Here is a 21,736-nt window from a genome sequence, read left to right on the forward strand (position 1 = left end):
CTTAATGAAGGTCAGATACGACATTAACAACAGATCCAATGTGGGTTATAATTTAAAATGTAAAACATTCTGACAAATAAGGGCTTAATGACCTAAGCCAGTGGTTTTCAATGTGTGCCATGGCACCCTGGGGTGCCTTGAGTGATGGTCAGGGATGCCGTGGGCAACATTGGCCTCTGTGCCTCTTTCCTTCCCTCCTCTCATGCCCCTGCCTCCCAAAGGCTTGCACAGTTGTTTGTTGCAGCAGCCCTGGCTACAAGCTCCCCTGGCAAATGCTACCTCTTGGGCTGGTTGCCAGGAGCTGAGGCAGCCTCGGAGTAAGCAAGCAAGTGGGCGAGGGAGCCCAACCAGCTAGTCTGCCAACCCTTGCTTTGGGAATGGACAGACAAGTCCCAGGCCCCTGTGGAGCAGTGTCAGGAGGCACCTCTCTTTGGGGTGGGGCACCTCAAGAGACCAGGGGTGGCAGCAGTGACTGTCCAGAGGACTCCCAAGAAGAGGCTGAGGGAACACTCCACAAGGGAGGGTATTCAAGAAAGGGTGAGGGACACTCAGCTCTACAGGCAAGGGGTGACATAACTGGGCTCCTAAGCCCCACAGGGGTGCCACAGAAAGAATGTAGTTAGTCAAGGGAGCCGTGGACTCAAAAAAGTTGAAAACTTTTGACCCAAGCCACTCAAAACTACAGGCACTATGAGCACATGTGCTTCTTTTATAGTCAAGGTACTCCATAACATTTTGAGCTTTTGACTTGAATTTGAGCTTAACTTCTCTAAGCTTTGTTTTAGCAGTTGCAGCAGCAGAGCATTTAAATGGGGGAACTTGCTCCTGTTCAGAAGAGGACCATATTGCACTAAAATACCAAGTGAAACTGTGCCTACAGCTACGCCAATGTGTGAATTATAGGGCAACTGTGTTACAGCAGAGACTGAAGTGTAGGAGTTAGGGTTGGACTAGGACCAGGAAAACCAAAGTTCAAATCGCTATGAAGCTCACTGTAGACTTTATGCCAGTGATTTTCTTTTTAGCCTAACCTACCTCAAATAGTTGTTTTCAGGATAAAATAAGTGTGGGGCAGGGAATAATAATAATATACAACCATCCTAAGGAAGGTTGGGATAAAAATGGAGCAGATTTTAGTGTTTAAAATCATAGCACAAGCAACAAAATAAGAATATGCCTCACCCATACAACTGGGTTGACCTAGCCATTTATTATAATCACAAAACCTTATAAGATGTGATTTATAACCCTGACAATCTGACAAAAATTCAGAATCCACTATGCCCCTCACCAATTCCGCAGAATGGTCTGTCTCAGAAAGCAAGTGAAGTAATCCACATCAATTCATTTGAAAAGCCAGTGTGAATTAGTGAATGGAATGCTGGGATTTGGAGTAGGAGTATTCAAGTTAAAATCCTAGCTCAGCTATAAAGATTACGGTGTGGGCTTCAGTAAGTCATAAACCTGTCTCAGAAAATGTTGAATACAAAGTAGGAGAGGCCCCAGGGTTCCTTGGGAGTGCATTATATGCACTGGAGAACAATAGACCACGTTTTCTACAGATTTTCTACTACTAAAAAATAAACACCTGGAAACTTTTAAAAAATGTATTAGAAGAAGAAGAGTTTGGACTTGATACCCCACCTTTCACTCCCCTTAAGGAGTCTCAAAGTGGCTAACAATCTCCTTTCCCTTCCTCCCCCACAACAAGTGAGGTGAGTGAGGCTGAGAGACTTCAGAGAAGTGTGACTAGCCCAAGGTGGTTTAGTGGTTTACTTAGAACACTAAATCATACTTCAGTCATATCAACATGTACAGTCTAATTGAAAAAGCACTTAACTTGGAAGTAATATTAAACTCTATAGGGTTTATGGGAATTACGTATTGAGATTAAAGACAACAATCCTTAATTGTGCATTAAGTACAGTATAGTAACAGTGCTTCCTATATATTTCCACTCAGAAGAAAGTCCCACTGCATTTAGAGCTTACTTGTAGCTAAGTGTTGGACAATTTGTGGGTCTTTGTGTAAGGCATTCTGCAGAACATCAGGGAAGTAAAGTCTGTGGTAGGTAATGTAAGCTATACAAGCATTAGGCAAAAATAGGCATACTTGGAATGTTTTATATACATACAAGATGTGGTCTACATAGTAAGAGAATGGTGCAATGATGAATTGTTAATTCTAGAAAGAAAGAGAAAAGGCCAATGGACCAATTTTCTGAGGAATGAACTATCTTCCAATTCTGAGTTGGTGCTTTTTGTCCTGCATAAAATAAAATATGATAAACCTTCTCATCCAAAACAGTATGATAAATATTGGAAGCCTTGTGGCAAGCTACTGTATGTTAATATGCAAGTAAATCATACTCAGAGGAGACCCACTGAAATCAATGAACTATTCTGGCAGGTCTACTCTGACAGTTATTTTGCTGGATATCAACCATAAGATTTCCCCCTCTGTTTGTTTCTTGATAGTTTTTAGTTAACTTAAAAATAATTAGGCCTTGTCTTCTGAAGACATTTCTCATATTATTTTTGCCCTCCATACTCGAACTATTTAAGATGCACAATTGCCTGATTCAGTAACTGAGTGCCTCACACACTTTGTGCTTTCCTGATGCTGCAGGAAAAGCCTTTTTCTGAGTTTTCCTCCATTTGTTACATTTCAAAGTTCAGTACAAGACACAAAAAATATTTCAAACAAACACATATCTAAAATTTAATCTTTAAGACAAGGCTTGAGTCTTAGCCTGCTGTTCCATTCTCTCCACAGCATTCTTCAAGCATTCTTCATCTTTGAAGAAGTACACCCACAGTTTTCTTTCCATCTGTTGTAATTTATCATTCTCCAAAACCTTCTTCTTAGCCTTTATATCAGCAAGAAGATCCACAATAAGAAGATTCAGTTTATTCAACAGAAATTCCTGCTGGTGAAACTGCTCAGCCAGTTCCTAAATATGGGGACAAATACAATAACAAGATCAGTTTATGTGTACTCTAAATACAGGTTGAAGTAGAAAACCACCACACTATCTTCTTGCAAATTTCAGCAGCTACTAGCCATACATTTTTAAAGTTTGCTCCTTTAAAAAGCCCAAATTTATGACCTAGATTAGGGATCCATGAATTTTGGCTCAGTTGTCACCAAGCTGTTAGTTGTGGTTGCCATAAACCCTTTCCTCCTGAGCCCCTTAAGCTCATGTAGAGAACTCATAGGAGTCAGTTCTTGCAGGTTCCAATTAATTTTCAAAAAGAGAAAAACTGTGCAGGACTTGATGTTTTTGTCTTCTTGGAAAGCATCAACTCCTATCAAAAAAATCAGCTTCTGGCTAGCTAGGTGGTCAGAGCCAAAAGGCACATCCTGTGGCACCCATCAAAACACAGACAAGATGGGAAAGCTTGATGATATGACAAGTTCCAGTGCTGGATGTAGTCAGAGAAAGGATCCTGTATGGGTTGGAGCAAAGACAGCACCTCTCTCCTGTGGTGGCTGAGTAGTTTGGAACGTAAGAGAGAAGGTAGAAGGTGCTGGCCAGATATCCTGCACTCCCTATTCCTAAAGCCATGTGTCCAGTTCTGGCTTAGGGAGAGAGTATATACCAGAGCTCACTACCCTGAGCCTCAGCTGTTGGCAGTGAATATGGTCAAGCAACAGAAAGGGCAGACCTGGGCTAGAGTGTTCATGCCAGTAATTATTCAGAACTTCAGGAGGATTCACTTCTGTCTACCTTGTTTGTGGAGGCCCACTGCAAATAGCATGCAGATTCCTTGGTGTTCAATATGAAAATGATAAATATTATCAAGCACACTATACAACTACAATCAGAACTGATCCTAATCCAGTTACTCACCAGGTTACTAAGACAGACCCTTTCTCCTCCACAGTACATAGAACTGCGAAGTGAGCCTAGATCAGCATCCATCTTTGACAGAAGAATTTGTTCTTGGCTAGATACTGCTAATTGATCAACCACTGACATTTTGTCTAGATGTAATTTTTCAGCCATCTGCTCAAGGCCTTCATATGTTCTGAACAACTGTTTTGAATTACTTCCTTCCAGAAGTTGACACAGCCTTGAAAACAAGAAATAAGATTTGCTGATGTACAAGGAAGCTTCCAAAAGCAGCCTGAATACACAATAAAGGGGGATCAATGCAATTATTTCAGTAAAACTCATTTATAGAAACTGGTTGTTCCTTTAAGTATGGCACAACAGTAGCTTTTGTTTTCTCTCTGTAACTCTGTGAAAGAGTTGCAGAAAATAGCAAAATTATGAGACCAAAGTTGGTCCAATTAATTCTCTCATATACAGCCCATTACACAGGAAATAATTGTTACAAGTTTGGCTATACTAGAGTTGCACACATTCTTAATTCATATGAGAAACCACATAAGCTATCCCAACCCCAAAATAAGTTAAATCCAATGATTTAAATAGGCTTCTGCATGATGATTCTGCATAGGTTCAGTTAGCATGACTTCCTAATTTGATAATCAGCTTAAATGCAAGTATCCAGGCCTAAAACCTCAATTCGGTTCATAAATGCTTAAGCTTGGGAGAAGGCATGCCTCCATACATAAAAGCAGCTGAAAACATTCTAAGGCCAGGAACATTTATGTGTATAAAGAATTAAGATCATCAGCAAAGGCCAACCCAATACATTCAAATCGCTATGCTGGCTCAGAGTGGTTATCTTTTTGAAAAGCCCACTGATTTCAATGGAACTTACTTCCACATTTAGGATTAGTTAGTTTTCCACAACAGACTTCAATTAATACGTTCATAATTCTATCAATAATCAACTGCTTACCTCTGTGCAGTAGTATCTTTTGAATCAATAGTTTTTCTTGGTATTTTATGATGGGATATTGATGGCTCTGACATTGTTTCTAGTACCTGCACCAAAGTATTACTGCTCTGTTTCAGATCTTGTACTATATTTTCTAGGAGACGGCTATTATCCCTAAGTTTTCTCAACTCAATTTCATAAGCCAACTGAAGAAGTTCAAAGGATGCCTTCTGTTTGATCAACTGATTACAAATTTGATCTTGTCTTGATATGTAGTAGTCCTGTCGAGCAATCTGTAAATCAAAGTCACCCCTCACCACAGGCATATTCAATAGCTCTGCATCCTCCTTTACTAGCAAAGATAGAGTTTCATTGTTTATTTGAGCCAAGTGCTTTTTGAGTTTTGAAATGTCGCTGTTCAGGCTAGAAATTCTGGTTTCAACATTTTCTTTTCCAAGAGTCTGCAAACAAACAAACAAACGGATCCTGTAAACCATACACTTCTACTGTCACTAACAAGTTCCAAATTCAGATACTGAGCTTCTTTAATAAAGGAAGAACAAATTTTAATAAATTAAAGATTCAAAACGTTACTTTAGGAATTAGACAGATACACAAAGAAATGCTTCTCTACAAAAAAATACTAATAAGGCTCAATACCTCAATAATTTTATAGCCATCAACAATAAACCTGTAACGCCATTTTAGTTACAGTCTCATTAATTAAAAACTGATTGAAGATATATATAAAATCCAATTTAAGTTGTTTTTTAAAAAGTAGCCTGATGGTTAAAATTAAAATAGAATTTTAAAAAACTTAAAACTGATTCAACTTCACATTGACAAGGTAAAGTCGAATTGTCATGGCACTCACACACCAACCTCTGCTCATACAACAGAACTTCTCCTTTCTTTCCAGGAAACAGGAGTAATGGCTTTGTTGGCTACACCCCATACTCTTTATACAGTATCTGTACAGTGACACAAAGTCTGGTTGTGAAATAATAATCTTCAATACATACCTTCTTTAAAGAACAAATATTATCCTCCGCCCACCGGAGACCCGATTTCATGCTTAGATTCTTAGCTTCTTGCTGAATCAGCTGATGCCGAGCACAAACATAAGCCATCTTCAACCTGGTTAGCTCTTGCCTATCCTCACATACATCATTGCTCTCATCAGAAGTAAAAGAATTCCTTATATCTACAAGCTGGAAATTTTCTTCATTAGAACTTTCAACCAACTCAGATATACCTTGGAAAAATTGTTTTTTTGTATACAAAGTAAGGGCTGCTGTGCTTTGCTCTTCTTGACACAAGTATTTATCTAAGGCAAGCTGAGCTAAAAGGACAGGAGCAGGGTCCAATTCTTGTTGTCTGGATGCAACAGCAAAGAAAGAGGTCAACTTTCCAATTTTTTGAGTAAGAGACTGCAGCTCATTGTTTATCTTTGTATTCATGGCATTGAGAATTCCCTGCGCCTCTTTCAGGGTTTTAGGTTTTTCCTCTCCTGTGTCTTTCAGCTTCAGGCACAGAAGGTTATTAGCTGAGGCCACTGTTTGAAGCTTGTTCCGACGACGGCTTTTTAGGTGTTTCCTTTTTTGAAGGGTCTGAAGCTCATCCTCTAATATTTTAAGGTTTTCTTCTTTGTCTTCATCACAACTGTTGGTTTTAATTTCAAGAGACTTACATGTCTTCAGAGCTTCATCTAGAGCATCCTCTTCTAATAGTGGGTTTGCTGATTTAAGGAGCAGATTAAATGACTGCAGCTCTTCTTCAGATAAGGTATGACTCTCATTCAATGTTGTACAAAACCATTCTAGAAATGATTTATCTTCCAGCGTTTCAAACAGCCAGTCAAAGTCTTCTCCATTAAGAGAATCTGCCTTTGGATAGCCAATCCTCTTTAGAGTTTCAACAAACTTGGGACCACAGTCCATGATTTCAAGATCAGTCTTCAACCTTGGATATTTGTAGAGGCTTGTCAACAGGCTTCAGAAATATCTGTAGCAAACGAAAGTATAGAGTGATAAACAGAAAATATACTTTTAAGTAAAGTTCTGCAAAAAAACGACAAACAGAACATACAAAAAATACAGTAAACTATACATGTTTTTTTTTCCCACTTGCTAGATAGAATATATATAATTTTGCATGTTGATTACAAACTAGCCAACCCATAGTTGCCTGTCAATACTATGCAGAAAAACACTGTAGTAATTGCTTGATGATAATCTCAACTATCTTGTAGAGCTGGCAGTAAAAAATGCTGCTTTGCTGCATTAGCTTCCAGGCTAAGACAGCAAGAAGGCCCAGTTGAGTCCACTGCCATCCCACAATGGCAGCAGTCTGCACAATATTCAGCAGATCCTGCATACTCAGCCGCTCCCTGCCCCAAATCACCCTGCTTTGGGGGGTTCTGCTGGTTACCACCAGCAGGAATGCTGCCAGAGAAAAGTTGATGGAATGCTGTCCATCTCCTGTTTGGGTGGATGAACTGGGACGTTCCTCACTCAGAGGTAAATCCAGCAGAGTAGAAATTCCAACTAAGGAAGTTACAGAGACATCACCTTTCCAACAAAGATCCATATAGTTAAAGCTATGGTTTTCCCAGTAGTGATGTATGGAAGTGAGAGCTGGACCATAAAGAAGGCTGATCGCCGAAGAATTGATGCTTTCGAATTATGGTGCTGGAGGAGACTCTTGAGTCCCATGGACTGCAAGAAGATCAAACCTATCCATTCTTAAGGAAATCAGCCCTAAGTGCTCACTGGAAGGACAGATCCTGAAGCTGAGGCTCCAATACTTTGGCCACCTCATGAGAAGAGAAGACTCCCTGGAAAAGACCCTGATGTTGGGAAAGATTGAGGGCACAAGGAGAAGGAGACGACAGAGGATGAGATGGCTGGACAGTGTTCTGGAAGCTACCAGCATGAGTCTGACCAAACTGTGGGAGGCAGTGGAAGATAGGAGTGCCTGGCATGCTCTGGTCCATGGGGTCACAAAGAGCTGGACATGACTAAACGACTAAACAACAACAGCCGTATTAGACTTTTTCCTTTTTACCAACATATTTTATTGTGGCTGAAGCTTTTGTGTGTCAGATACCACCAGATCAAGTGTGGCATGGCCTAGTCAGCTCCTGGTGGCCTCAGAGGATTAACTTTTTCGGGATGTCAAATTCTCCAGAAGGTTGGCTCCCATTTCAACAAAGGCAGAATACTTACCAGTTACATGTGTTTGAGAGCACACCCCATCACATTCAATGGCAGATCTCGATTTAGCACCACATCCATGCACATTTACTACCAATGAAGTACAGTAAGTCCACAACTTACACTCTTTTAACTTGTACGTATTCAGCTTTACACACTTGGCTAAAAAATAAATGGAAAGGGGGCAGGCGTCCAGCAAAAAAAAAAAAGAGAGAGACGCTGGCAATCCCACCCGCCACTGAACCCAATGTGTTGGGACAGTACAAGATGTTGGCTTTAGGTGTGAACCCCAGAACATTACTGGCGGGCTTACTGCATGCAAAAGGAATGTAGCTCTGGACATGCTACTGCCACAACAGCGGTGCGGGCCTAGGCACGCACACCTACTCAGAGGGAAGCCCCACTTTGTTCAATGGGGCTAACTCCAAAGTAAGTGTGCAGTGGGTTGCAGCCTAGCAATGCAACCCTGTGCATGACTGTAATTCTCTCAGGCTCCAAGGGGACTTGGCCTCTCAAGTGTGTCTAGGATTGCAGCTTTAACGATGCAACTCTGTACATATCCTCTCAAAAGTAACCCACCACTGGGTTCAATGGCAGCTTATGCGTGCACGGAACTGCAGCCTAAATCTGTCTAGTCTTTACGGTGCGGCGAGGCTCGTTTCCCTGTAGGATTGCACCCAACTAAGTTACACTCGGAGCAGATCCACTGAAATCAATGAACCCAAGTTACCATGGATCAATGGATCTACTCTGCATTGAACTGCCCTTTGTTTTTTGTTTTGCGCAAAAGAACCAAGACAGCTGGTGGCTCCGTCGCCCGCCAGCCCAACCCCCTCGGCTCGACTTACTTCCGAGTAAAGCTTGCAGAAGATCGGCCTCCCGATAAAGGGATTCCAGCTGCCGCGACGGTTTAGCGGGCGCCACTGGAGGAGGATTCAAACCTCCGCCTTCTCGCAGCGGCTGACATACTTCAAAGTCTCGCGAGAGCAGCTCAGCCCTTCCGGGTGGCGAAAGCGCGCGTCACTCAGCCTGCCGCTTCTTCCGTTCCGGAGACAGGGAGTTCCTGTATCGGTCTTTTACCTCCCGTGGGATTTGACTGATGGTTGGGCCTCTTCGGCGCGGCGAATTGCCGCCACTCCGATGTGTACGCATGCGCGGCTGGCAATTTCTAGTGAAGCAGCCTCTTGCGAACTACGTTTCCCAGCATGCCACGGACACGCAGACCCGACGCGGCTGGGGTTTTCCCGGGCCACTACTGTATTATACGAATTACGTAGACTGAAGGGTGAGGAGCGCATGCCTGTTTCTGCAATAGCATAGCATTAAAATCCCGCGACATGGGTATACTGGGCTCCTCAATGTAAAACTGAAGCCGCCCCCTTGTTATTTGCATAGATAGAAAGAACTTGCGCAACTAAGTAAATCCCACAGGAGAAATTACCGGGAACTGTGGCCCCGTGATCCCGAGGATGCAAATATCGAGTTTTCCCCCAATAAAGCGATGGGATTTGTTTATATTGTGTATGCTTTATTTATAAACTTAAAGCGCTATAGCGACACTCCCATTGCCTGGAAATGGGATGTTCCTTTTACTTGTCTGGCATTTCTCTTTCCCACCTGCAGCGCAAAAGTAAATAAAAATTTAAAAAATGCCTAGATCAGCTTTCATAAAGGTAGCCGTGTTAGCCTGTGGCTTCTGGAACCTGAAACTACAGATACAAACGTTGGACTGCACCTCCCATCATTCCTGATCATTGAGAGTTCAGCAACATGTGGAGGGCTACAGATTGTTGTGATTGTTGTTGTTTAGTCGTTTAGTCGTGTCCGACTCTTCGTGACCCTGCCTCAAAGACTTAAAACCAATCTTTTTACGGTGCCTCTTTGTTATTGTCGAATCAGAGGGGCACTACAGGGGGCGCTACTTCAGCCTTTCTCTCCCCTCCCTCTCTCTATGGTTTTCCGTGCGCGTCCACTTCGGAGACCGGAAACCGGTGTCTGTGACCGAAAGGAAGTGGTTTGGGGCGGAGAGGGGGGGCGGTTGTCCCGGCTGGAACCGTGAGGGGCCTGAGAAGCTACTCGGCGAATATCTTTCGGGCGCTGGCAGGGCAGAGGTGAGCGGGGACGGGGGAGCGCCAGCGGGTGGGGCCGACCGGCAAACCCCTTCCTTCCCTTTCCGCGGGTTGTGACTGCCGTCGGGGACCCTTTTTCTCCCGTCCTGTTGACTTTGGGAAGAGGCCGGGTGAAAAGCAGATCCCGCTGCGACCGAGGCGCCGCTGAGCCTGAGGGAACCGAACGCTTTTCTATCCTCTCTCAACTGCCCTGCTGCGCGGAGCTGCGCCGTCCTCGCCTCACTTCGTCCTCTCCCTTTTCTCCACCCCGACTCGCCCCCCGAAAACTCTTCCGTTTGCCTCAGACTCTTCCCCCGCCACCGCCGCCCCATATACGAAACAGACGGCCCACTTCTGTCGAAACAGCCCAGGGCCACCTCAGTCCCACCGCCTTGAGGAGGAACCCAAAGCTACATCCACATCACAGTCTCCATGCGGCCTGCGCTTTTTTCATTCCACATGATCTCGCGTCTGGATTTTCCTCTCACTGTCGCGCTTCTTTTTCCTCATCAGTTAAAACCCGAGTGTACCCAGATTTCAGTGTTGCTTGGCTTCTAACCCTTCTTTTCCTAAAACCGCCGGGTAGGGGGATCTTCACGTCCCAAGTCTCGGAAAGCAGTCTTTCAGTGTATTGTTTAGGCATGGAGTGAGTGACCTGAAATCAGCCTTTATTTATGCAGTGAACCCCCCTGTTTTTTAGCCTCGGTTCCCAAGTGGCTCTTGCTGGTATTTTAAAACAGCTTATGCCACAAAACAACCTGAATTAAAATACAGAACTTGAGTTATTTCCACCCCGCCTAGCAAAACAAAGCAGTTTTTTCTTGTTGCTTTAAAAATCGGTTAATGGAGGGACCAGGTGAATAGGCGGAGAAACAGAGTTTCTTGACCAATGTGTAACCACTAGAAAGGACCGGTGTCTGATATCCATCTTTATTGTTCAAGGTGGGGATATCAAGAGCCAGGCCCATGGCCTAGTAAATGAGAGGAGCTCACTTCATGACTTTAACTGTTCTGGTTCAAAGCTCCTCTGATGTAGCACCTGCTGCATGTATTCTAAAGGTCACAATATAAGTAGATCTTAATCATTTTCTTTCAGAAATTCCAGAACTTCCTCTTTTCATATGATTAATCTTAATGGTGTTTGTGTATTAGTGGGCATAATTTTCATTGCGTTGCCATAAAAATAATGAATCACACAATTAGCCATATTCCAGTTCATTGTTTGTGGGTGAATTAATCGGCAAATCAAAACAAAACTTCTTTCAGATGCGCTTGAGAATACATTGAGTTAAAATTATTATTTTTTGTACCAGGTAGTGGGGGCAGTTTTTACAGGAGACATACATATAGGAGCAGTCCTATACACAATAAACTGGTGAATGGTAAACCCATCTTAAATTAAACCTGCATAAATTACACCAGATCCAATATTCATTCAGAAACGGCTACTGCTGGCTGAGCTGGCCTAAGCCTGACAGAGGGAGAATAAGCTTTTAAAATATTGCTTGAGGTAAAGTTCCCATTTTGCTAGCTTAACTTACAATGGGTTGTCAGGTCACATGAATAAGCCCAAATCCTCCCTCTCTGGTCCTCCCCCCACCACACCCCTGGAATACCCCATTCTCAGGGCTTATGCTATTTTAAGATCTGCAAGGGAAGCTCAGTTGCTGGGTTCCAGCTGGGAAGTGGAGATATGCCAGTGTAGCTCTGAATGACCCAAGGATGGGGGAGTTAAGGTGGCATAGCCTTACTGTCCTAGCAACCTCCAGGGTCAGTCGGAGATCTGCCTGATCATAATGCCACTCATCCTTGCAGATCTTGCTATGGGGTAGGATTGTTCCCATAATCTTCAGTGGCCCAAATATTATTTTCAGTTACAAATTTGATCAAATTCCAGTTCTTATTTAGTTTGTTTCTAAATTTCATTTCAGTTGATATTCATTATAGCATGTAGACAGAATATTAATCAGTCTGCTTGTATGCTGATTATTCAAAGAGACCTTCATATGCTTCCCTGCCCCATGATAAATTCAGCAGAGCTACTCTTAGAAAATCTGCTGCCTAAGTGTTAAATAGCTGTTGGTATCCAGCAACCTTTTGAATAACTACAATATAAAGCTTGTACCAGCAGATCTGCTTGCAGTGCATTTGTTGGGTGGGGAATTGGTAGGCTGAATACAAGAACGTTAGCAGATACACAGTGTGGGAAAGTAGCAGATAACAGATTCTTATATCTGGAAAACTATGCAAAAAGCTTGGTGGATGTTATGCTGCTTACAACATACAGATGGTTTATATTCTAAAGGTCAAAACTCCTCTTTCTGTTGTCTTTTATCACTGTCAACAAAATTAAAGAAGTCATTGTCTTATATCTTTGATGCTCTTCCATAAAATAGTTGGCAGAACAATTAAATATCTTTTTAGAAATGTGGTAATGGGACCTTTTATTGAGCTGTGATAAATCATGGGGCACGCCTAATCCTTTATAAAGTAGACAGGAAACAAAAGGGGCTTCTCACAAGTTTTTGGAGTGACATGATATAGCAACCATTAATTACATCATCCATGAAAACTTGCAGGCTTGTGCTGGTTGTAAATAACCTTCCCTCTTCTGCTCTGTTATTTCTTCCCCAGAACTTGCATAAGTTGTCAGATATTATTCCTTTGCAATAATGGAATTTTTTTTTTTTTTTTTCAAAACTTGGGTGTAACCAAGTATGGTGTTGATCACTGGTGGGTGTGAAATCTGCAGTAGCCATTATGTTAGCTAAGAACTCCATTGAGACTGGGAAGAGACATTATAGGAGTGGCATGACTAGGCAAGAAAGAAGGGGTTCCAAGACCCAAAGTTTCATTAATGTAGAAGGGTAGGTCATTCAGTTTTAAGTGTTTTTTTGATGGTGGTGTGTTCTCTCTTTGGCTGATTTGTGATATGAGATGGTAGTGAAACAGTTTTGTGTGTTTGTGTTGCATTTTTCTTCCCTGCACCCCCAATGCTGGGGGATCATCCATAATTTTTTGGGGGGGGGGAGGGGAAGTTCCACTGTGTGAGCCAAAGTCCACTTGTGCAACAGTGAATTTTGTTGTTTTGATTAACTTGTATTCTTAAATAGTGAAGGAAGTGACTATAAAGGTGATTCCAGTCCCTATCTGTGCCCATTGTGATTGTCCCTTCTTTCATTGTTTCTTCCCTTGCACCCTGAAAGAGTGCTTACCGGCTCATAGGAAGTATAACTTGTCTCAATGAAATAATGTTTATTGCTACTTCTCAGCAAAAATAAACCCCAAAGCACCTAAATAATATAATTTAATAAACCATTCAAAATGAAAACACATTTTACTGTTTGTTTGTTTGTTTGTTTGTGTGTTTGTTTGTTTGTTTGTTTGTTATAGTACTAAATTTGTATTATGAAAAAGTCCATCTGTCTATAGAAGCTAAGTAGAATAAAAGGCATCCACCTACCTACAAAAGCAAAGGATAAATCAGTCCTGTTGGACAATAGAAAACTTTTAATTACATATCATATGTGGAAGTTTTCAGTGTTTAATGTTGTATTATGTTTTTACTGTTGTATTATGTTTTTACTATTTTTGCTGGGAGCCTCCCAGAGTGACTGGGGCAACCCAATCAGATGGGTAGTATATACATATACATGCACACACATTATTATTATTATTATTATTATTATTATTATTATATTTGGAACTGGATCTCCCCAATGAACTTAAGGGAGTGGTTATTTCTGGGAGGGCCAGTGCCTTGAAAATTGACCTTGAGACTATATTGAGGACCAATATTTTGAGTTGAGCCTGGCAACTTGTATCCAGTGAAGACCCTTATATGCTCTCTTGGCTTTCCGTGGCCAACATCTGGGTAGCCTTATTCTGGGCCATTGGAAATTTCCTAACTCTTTTCAAGCAAAGCTCCACATAAATCATATCACAGTAATCTAGTCATGAAGTTAAAAAGGTATGTATGAATAATTCAGATAACTTACCTCTTTTGGGGTGAGAATCTGGTTCAAGCAGGACCTGAGGAAAAAGTAGTTCCAATAAGCCAAAAAAAATACTTTGGTAGAAAGCCATTGTTAGGCATGTATTCAGACAGTGCCCCAAAGTTAACCTATCTAATTGGATCTGAGATCTGAATTGGAGTCTTGTGGCCAAAAAAACACCCAGATGAGATTATGAGGTTATTCCTGGAAATTGTCATGGGATTGGTTAGTCAATAAGAAGTTTTGGGTGACCTTGATCTCATACTGGTTGGTCCTGATTAATGAAAACACTGGTCTACATGTGATGTGGTAATGTGGCACAGTAAACATAGCTGAGTCATGTTTTTATTTAACTTTAATATCAGCTATAGAAAGGACTGCCGTTTATGACCTTTTACATTGCCACCAATCCACGTATTTTGCTTTTAGCAATGAACTTAAATGTATATGTACTTTTCTGTTTGTTTTCAGATATTATTGCAAAGGCTCTAGGAGCAAAGAACCAACCATCTGATAAGAAGAGATGGGTAAGTGTACTGTGAAAAATATCTTTGGCAACAACCTTTGCTTTGTAAGCATATCATAAATGCCTAGTTTTATTTTCTCCATGTTTTGGTAAAATGTTTAATGACATCTTGAAAGCAACAATACAGGATAGCTCAGTTGGTAGATGAGACTCTTAATCTCAGTGTTGTGGGTTCAAGACCCACATTGAGCAAGGAGATTCCTGCATTGCAGGAGGTTGGACTAGATAACCCTTGTGGTCCCTTCAAACTCTACAATTCTGTAATTACTTGTGGTGCTTTTGTACATAACTCTTTTTTCTGGAATACCTCTTAGCACAGATCAGACCGAGATCTGCTTAGTGTTTGCAAAGTGGCTGCCTTATGTCCCTACAAACCAAGCCCAGGAAGTTCTACAGTATACTTGATAACTGGCTGGAATGAATGGGGCATATGGGGGCAAGGGAAGAAACAGAACAAGGCTGCAATCCTATAATCCCTTGGAATAAATGGCATTGCACTCATTAGGACTTAATTATAAGTAGACCTGTCCTGCATTGTGCTATAAAGCTTATTTCTACTTGTTTAATGCATGAAATTGTATATGTATTTAATGCCTAGCTTCTATCAAGGAAGAGTTCCAAATGACATGTACTATACCAAAGAACAAAAGCCATTTGGTTGAAATAATGCACCAGCCACCTGCCACTGCTTTCTGTTAGTTTCTATCAACAATGCTGAGATGAAGGAAATATTTCCCTTGTTTCTAGGTGAAGTTGCAAATCTTGCATTTTCATATTGATATAATAGGAAGTTAACAGAGTTTAAACATCAATGAGAAAACACTTCAGTAGTTTCAAGGATTTCAGATTAGTAGATCAGCACCCATCCAATGTGAAAAGGTGCTGAGCAACTAAGGAGATAAAAGCTAGAAGAAGAGCCCTGCTGGATCAGAAGAAATACATAGTTAGTCTAGCATCCTGTTTCCCACAGTGACCAGCCAGATGTCTGTGGCAGTGGTAGGTAGCCTCTGGCCAGCCACATCCTTGTCTAGCCAACTAGGCCTGTTCCAGCAGATCCCACTCACTTCCTGGTCATCCCATGCCATTTTATGGAGCTTGAACATAAGGCCTTAAATTGCAGGCAGAGCTGTCTCTTTTGTCCAATCTCAGTGCTAAGATTGGAGATAAGCCCTCTGCCTGCTCTTTCAGAGTAAAAGGCAGCATTTCCATTAACTCCAGCACCAAAGTGGGGGTGGAGAAAAATACTCCCTTCTACTTTTATCTCTGAGCTTAGCACCATGGTGCTTCGTGCCAAGATCAGGTGATTAAACCCCTCTGCCGACTCTTTAGAGATCTTCCAGCGCTGGAGTGAAGAAGCCTGGAAATGCTGAAAATGTATTTATGTGTGCCTGCATGTCTGGTGTATGAATGTGTTTGTCTGCATGTATGTATGTGTGGGAGAGAAAGGAAGAGTGCTGTGTACATGCATGACTGTTGCATATGTGTTTCTGATAATGGAAGAATAGAAGTACATGCATTTTTCTTTTGGGTGTTTATTTTTTCCACATTGCCAACTCAGACCCCAACAGTGTAATATGAAGTTAGGATTTTTTGCCCCAAAGTCTACCACTTTACACCTAGTTGCATTGAATCACATTGACCTGGAAAAGGCTATAGCTTAGCGGCACTGCACTTTCTTTGCATGCAGAAGGTATTAGATTCAATCCCTGGTATCTCCAGGTAGGACTGGAAAAGCTTGTTGTCTGAAATCATAGAGAGCTGCTGCCAGTATGTGTCGATACTGAGCTAGATGCACCAGTGGTCTTGCTTGGTATATTGTAGCTTCCTATATTTCTTCCATCCACTTCACTGATCACTCCTAACTCCAGGTCATTCATGAACAAGTTAAGTATCCCAACATAGATCCTTGCAGACATGTCTTGCATCCCTTCATTGTGAGAACTGTCTGTGAATTCCAACTCATTGCTTCCTGTTTTTTAACCAGGTGCTGATTTCACAAGAAGATCTTTCCTCTTATCTCACTACTACTAAGTTTGCTCAGGAGTCTTTGGTCAAAAAGTTATTGGAGCACTTTGACTGTGTTAGTGTTTCTAGTGTTCTTGCATTTCTTAATTTACTGTTCTTAATTTAACATATAATTAAACATTAAAATGAAATTTAATATTTTCTCATTCATTTATTCCTACGCTTTCTAACATACATTAATTGAAGTAGAATAATAATTGTGTATTATAGATGGAGAAGAGAAGACATATGGGGGCTGTGAAGGCCCTGATGCTATGTATGTGAAATTGATATCCTCGGATGGCCATGAGTTCATAGTTAAAAGAGAGCATGCACTCACATCGGGAACAATAAAAGCTATGTTGAGTGGTCCAGGTAGGTTCAATAAAGTGTAGCTTACCCCAAAAAGGCATGCATTTGGATTTCATTGTGGTTTTCTGTTGCTTGTGATGTGTGCACTAGAATAAACCAATTTTCCAGCTTCTTAATTAAAGAAGCTCACTTTTCTTCTTTTTATTTCTATGCCTGTCAAAGGTGATGTGGCCAACAACTTCATGTACATGAAACAATAAACATATTTTGTAATCTAAGCCTTTATCTATACTGACCACTTGAAACACCCTTGTACACCACTGTGCTTGAGTACCAAAGGCTAGTATCTTTTTTCTTTTTCTTTTTTTTCCAATTCATAAAGAAGAGTGTATTTTATTTCAGACTTAAAATAAAACTATTACGGCATTCCAAACAGTGTTCCTCTTTACTTTCTTATTCTTATGTCCCTTTCTCTATCTCTGCTACCACCCCACACTCAAGGACCAAGTGCCCTACCTGTCTCTCTATTACCAACTGCCTTTCCCAACCAGCCAACCCACTCAAACCAACCAACTACCCACCCACAACTCCCAACGAACTAACTCCCAGAACTCCTCTCAGAACTCCTTTACTTGTTTATGTATGTATATAGATAGATATAAAAAAAACCCCAAAACCACATACAAAACTGTTTGATCAGGAGTGTAACTTTAAGAAGTTAACCCTCCTGAATCGAAACTTCTTAAGGGGGGAGGTATGTGATGTTACCATATATGAGAGAGTGCTGGAGGGGAAATAGTTAAATAGGTTGCACCGACAGGACCCAGGGGGGTGCACTCAGTGGGTCTATAAAGGCTAGTATCTTTTTTCAGCTAAGATTTGAGTTTGTTTTCCTTATATAATTCCTCTTTGCTTCTTTAAGTGGGTGATAAACCCAAGAGGTCTATAATAGTTGATTTGATCAATGACATATTTTGTAGAAAGAACAATAGACTCTGAATAATTCATTCGTTCTTGTTATTATGAATAAAAATTATTTATATAACAATGTACATGGTACTTTGCAGAGAATGAGAGGCATGAACTTTCTAGATATCAGTGAAAAGGGAAATGACAGGAAATCCCAACTTTTCATTAAAAAATAGACATAGTGGCTAACAATAAAATCCACTTCATAATAATAGATAAGCTGCATCCCAAAAAAACATTGCCTCCCAAATTAGGCTTAATTACAATTGTATATGGGGACTAGTAAATTGTGCCAAAGTCTTCACAGAGAAAGTAAAGGAAGTATGAAGGAAACATGAGAGGTAGCATCATGGAGATGTTTTGGGAAACTGTTCCAGACATAAGATAAGGTGAAATCATTTGATGGAATATGTCGCAGGCAAGGATGTGTTGAGATACAACACTAGAGACATACATATTAAAACCATACTTATTGTCAAATTTTAGAATTATTTTTTAAGTACTTATATGATGGCTTCCTTAAATTAACTGGCATATATGGATATATTATGTCACCTTTTAAATTTGGTCTGGACTTCTAATATAAAGTTCTAAGAGGAAAAGCCAAAATAGATTAACATTTGCAATGCTCAATCCATGTCTTTTTCTATAAGCCCTGTGGTTTGAGAAAACTGTTGGTCCACAGGCCAAACTTGACCTGCCAGGGGTTCAAATTTGCTCTGTGAGGGTGTTTTCCCCAAACTGGTTTAGCTTAGCATTTTATCCAAACCCAGGCTTGTGGTTTGTCGCTTTTCAGAACAAACCTTGGCTACAGCTCATGGTTTGTTTGTTTGTTTGTTTGTTTGTTTGTTTGTTTGAATGTAATGCTAAGCCAAACCATTGCTTAGCTCCAGATGGTGTGGGGAGGAGTGAAGCAGCCAAAATTTATCCACCAAGTACCCTCATTCTCTCATTCTTGATTAGCGTTATGTCATCATCATTTTATTTGTATGCCACTTTTCCATAGTTAAAACCATGCTCAAGGCGGTTTACAACATAAAAAGATTTACACAATCACAAACATAACAAAACTAGTTATAAATACAAAACTAGTCATAAATAAATAAAAAACATCAAAAAGTACAGAACCAAACTGAAGCAGGGTCACTGATGTGGAAATTAAATATCAATTCTCAAAATGGAATAAGTAGAATCCATGACAGCCAACCTTCTCCTTAACCAACTTACTGCTTTCTTTTGGCGTAGTCCTCTGATAATTTTTAGATTGTATGTAAACAATGGCCGGGCTCCAAAGAACTAATTTAAGTGTACTTAAGGGTTCTCATTCACCTGAAGTGTGTGACTAGTTCATTTTTCTTTGAACAGCATTTATTTGTCATGTAGAAAAACTCCTGTTAGAACTCCCCTGAGTTTTCAGAAGCTACTTTTTCTGTGACATGTTCATGTATGTGGGGTGGAGTTGGGTAAGAGGTTACCATTCAAGAAAAAAGAAGTCCAGAATCCATTTGAGTGCCCCAAACTAACTGTCATTCTTTGTACTAGTGCTGAAAAGGGCACTGCCTGGTTAACTTGTTTTTACAGCTTCTGTTGTGTTCAAGATTTCACTCTGATCAGCCCACTAGTACCTTCTCACGTGAAAACTGTCATAAGAGCTGGTTTTTTTGGATAAATATTGTTAAAATATTCTTCTGAATAAAATATTCATAAAATAAAAATATTGTTTCTTTAGCTGGTCAAAATTGAAGTAATTTTAAAGCATAAAGGAGATACAGCATTCTTAAAATGCTCAGGTTCAACTGGCCAAGAACTCTACCAAATAATACACAACGTTTTGTTGAAATGTTTACTTGCAGAAAGATCTGTGTGCTCATTTGTCTCTTTTATGTACACAGGACAATTTGCCGAAAATGAAACAAATGAAGTGAATTTCAGAGAGATTCCTTCCCACGTCCTATCCAAAGTATGCATGTATTTCACCTATAAGGTTCGCTACACTAACAGCTCTACAGAGATCCCTGAATTTCCAATTGCACCTGAAATTGCACTGGAACTGCTGATGGCCGCAAACTTCTTAGATTGTTAAAGTAAATTATAATAAAAATGTAAACCTTTTTTTCTCCCAATATTTAATGCACGTATTTCAGTTAGTAACTTTTTCATATGGCATGTTCTGTATGTTTGGTTAAGAAGTGTAATGGTCACTGCAGAGGCTATTGCTCACAGTGATTTTGCATAGGAATCATTCGTGATCTGATTTTGTTTTGCTGCTTACATAAGTAACGGACTTCTTCAACTGACAAATAAACATGCTAATTTAGTGGATGACTTTGCCTTATCCTTTTTGTGATGACAGAACTCGATTTTTCATGCTCTTAACCCACTGAAATTAGACAAGTGCTTTCTGAGAGCAGATCCCAGCTAAGGCTCCAATTCTATATCAACTTAGAGTATGCCCCATTGAGTACAATAGGATTTACTTCTGACCAGGTTGCATTGCAGATTTTTTATTTTTTTTTAGGTTTCTTTTTTTGCTTTGTCTCTTATGTTATCTCAATTTTCACAGTGTTCTGATTAAATTGATTGCTCTCTGATGATAGTTCTTGCAATCATTATACAGTGGTACTTCTGGTTATGAACTTAATTTGTTCCGGAGGTCCGTTCTTAACCTGAGGTACCGCTTTAGCTAATGAGGCCTCCTGCTGCCACCTCACGACCAGTGCACAATTTCTGTTCTCATCCTGAAGTAAAGTTTTTAACCTGAGGTACTGCTTCCGGGTTAGCAGAGTCTGTAACCCGAAGTGTTTGTAACCCGAGGTACCACTATATAGTTATGCTTGTAGCAGGTGTTAATTGTGATGTTCTTGTGTTTTCATTTTCCTTGATTTTTTTCTTCTAATGTTGGTAATAATACCTATTACATTCATATAGTAGTCTGTTGTGGCTTTTTTCACTGTTGTAAGTCATGTTTACTCCCAGTATGTTTTTAAATGCACTTGCTGATGCTGTAAAATGATGATTTACTACTGCAATGTCAAATGGGAAAAATGGGAAACTCTAATTCCATAACAGAAATTGTATTTCTTAATTAATTCGACTTCGGGTTCAACTAGATCCTCGGCAGTTACTTCTTAGTAATTGTGGTTAATAATTAACCACAGCATTGGACAGCATAAATGCAAGTTTGTCTTAAATAGCAAGTTATATCCTCCTCTCTAGAAAAATGTTAGGTCAGTCGGTTGATAGGTGGAGCAAGTGCTCTTCGTCAGACAGTGCCTTTGTTCTGAAATACTGATACTTTCCAAAGTATATATTTATTTCAAAAGATAATATATTGGTTAAACACAGTCGTCTCTAAGTGGTTATAGGAAACTCAATACAGTAGAATTAAAAATATGTTAAAAACTATAAAATCAGAATTCAGTTAAAAAGCCTGCTGGGTCTTCAGTCACTGCTGGAGGTTCAACAGGGAGGGGGCCTGTCTGACCTCAACTTAAAGTGAGTTCTACAAAAATGGCTCCAAAATGCTGAACGCATGGTTCCTTGTGAATACAAGCTGTGCATCTGAGCAGTGAAGAACCATTCACAGTCATTCCCCCACAGTAATGAGGTCTTTATGCAACCCATAACTTTGGAACATTTTTTATATTTATCATTTGTTGCAGAAGAGAGAATCAGTTTTGAATACACATAGACACTGAAAACATTTGCTTCACTGATGTGTGGATCCCATGAAATTAAATATAAATTAAAGCCCAGGGCTTCACAGATCTGTCTACAGATAAGGTCTATGTGTCAAATACTCATACTTGTTAGT

At 40.4% G+C, this 21,736-nt stretch overlaps 2 protein-coding genes and 1 long non-coding RNA gene across 5 annotated transcripts in view; 2 read left to right on the top strand and 1 right to left on the bottom strand.

The window, feature by feature from the left end:
* Positions 1-20,845, top strand: part of LOC308481379 — a 916,155-nt gene extending 895,310 nt beyond the window's left edge. The window contains exon 2 of the long non-coding RNA XR_013988608.1: positions 20,737-20,845. This is a non-coding gene — a long non-coding RNA (uncharacterized lncRNA). The remainder of the gene's footprint in view (positions 1-20,736) is intronic.
* Positions 2,697-14,504, bottom strand: HAUS3 (HAUS augmin like complex subunit 3). Of its 3 annotated transcripts, none has more exons than XM_081013448.1 (5): positions 14,115-14,504; positions 5,816-6,797; positions 4,815-5,254; positions 3,854-4,076; positions 2,697-2,953 (listed from the first exon to the last, which is right to left on the bottom strand). In XM_081013448.1, exons 2-5 carry the CDS (start codon positions 6,731-6,733, stop codon positions 2,729-2,731), a joined length of 1,806 nt encoding a protein of 601 aa, XP_080869574.1. In that variant the 5' UTR covers positions 6,734-6,797; positions 14,115-14,504; the 3' UTR covers positions 2,697-2,728. The 3 variants fall into 3 exon arrangements, with proteins under 3 accessions (XP_080869574.1, XP_080869572.1, XP_080869573.1); XM_081013446.1 differs by lacking the exon at positions 14,115-14,504 and adding an exon at positions 8,857-9,499; XM_081013447.1 differs by lacking the exon at positions 14,115-14,504 and adding an exon at positions 8,021-8,147.
* On the top strand, positions 9,962-20,244 carry ELOC (elongin C). The gene is made up of 4 exons (XM_081013701.1): positions 9,962-10,119; positions 14,583-14,638; positions 16,873-17,016; positions 19,815-20,244. The coding sequence occupies exons 2-4, from the start codon at positions 14,635-14,637 to the stop codon at positions 20,003-20,005; spliced, it is 339 nt and encodes a 112-aa protein (XP_080869827.1). The 5' UTR covers positions 9,962-10,119; positions 14,583-14,634; the 3' UTR covers positions 20,006-20,244.
* Positions 20,846-21,736: the final 891 nt, after the last annotated feature.

The sequence above is a fragment of the Podarcis pityusensis genome (genome assembly GCF_964106645.2).
Source record: "Podarcis pityusensis genome assembly, chromosome: 7".
In the NCBI taxonomy this organism is placed as follows: Eukaryota; Metazoa; Chordata; class Lepidosauria; order Squamata; family Lacertidae; genus Podarcis; species Podarcis pityusensis.

Bases quoted from the DNA above. Each gene is read 5' to 3' on its own strand.
- HAUS3 (XM_081013448.1), bottom strand. From the start codon at position 6,733: ATGGACTGTGGTCCCAAGTTTGTTGAAACTCTAAAGAGGATTGGCTAT. The intron at 5,255-5,815 runs GTATGTATTGAA...GTTTGTTTGCAG, and splicing joins ATATTTGTTCTTTAAAGAAG to ACTCTTGGAAAAGAAAATGT. The intron at 4,077-4,814 runs GTAAGCAGTTGA...CTTGTTTTCAAG, and splicing joins AAAGATACTACTGCACAGAG to GCTGTGTCAACTTCTGGAAG.
- ELOC (XM_081013701.1), top strand. The intron at 17,017-19,814 runs GTAGGTTCAATA...TTATGTACACAG, and splicing joins AGCTATGTTGAGTGGTCCAG to GACAATTTGCCGAAAATGAA.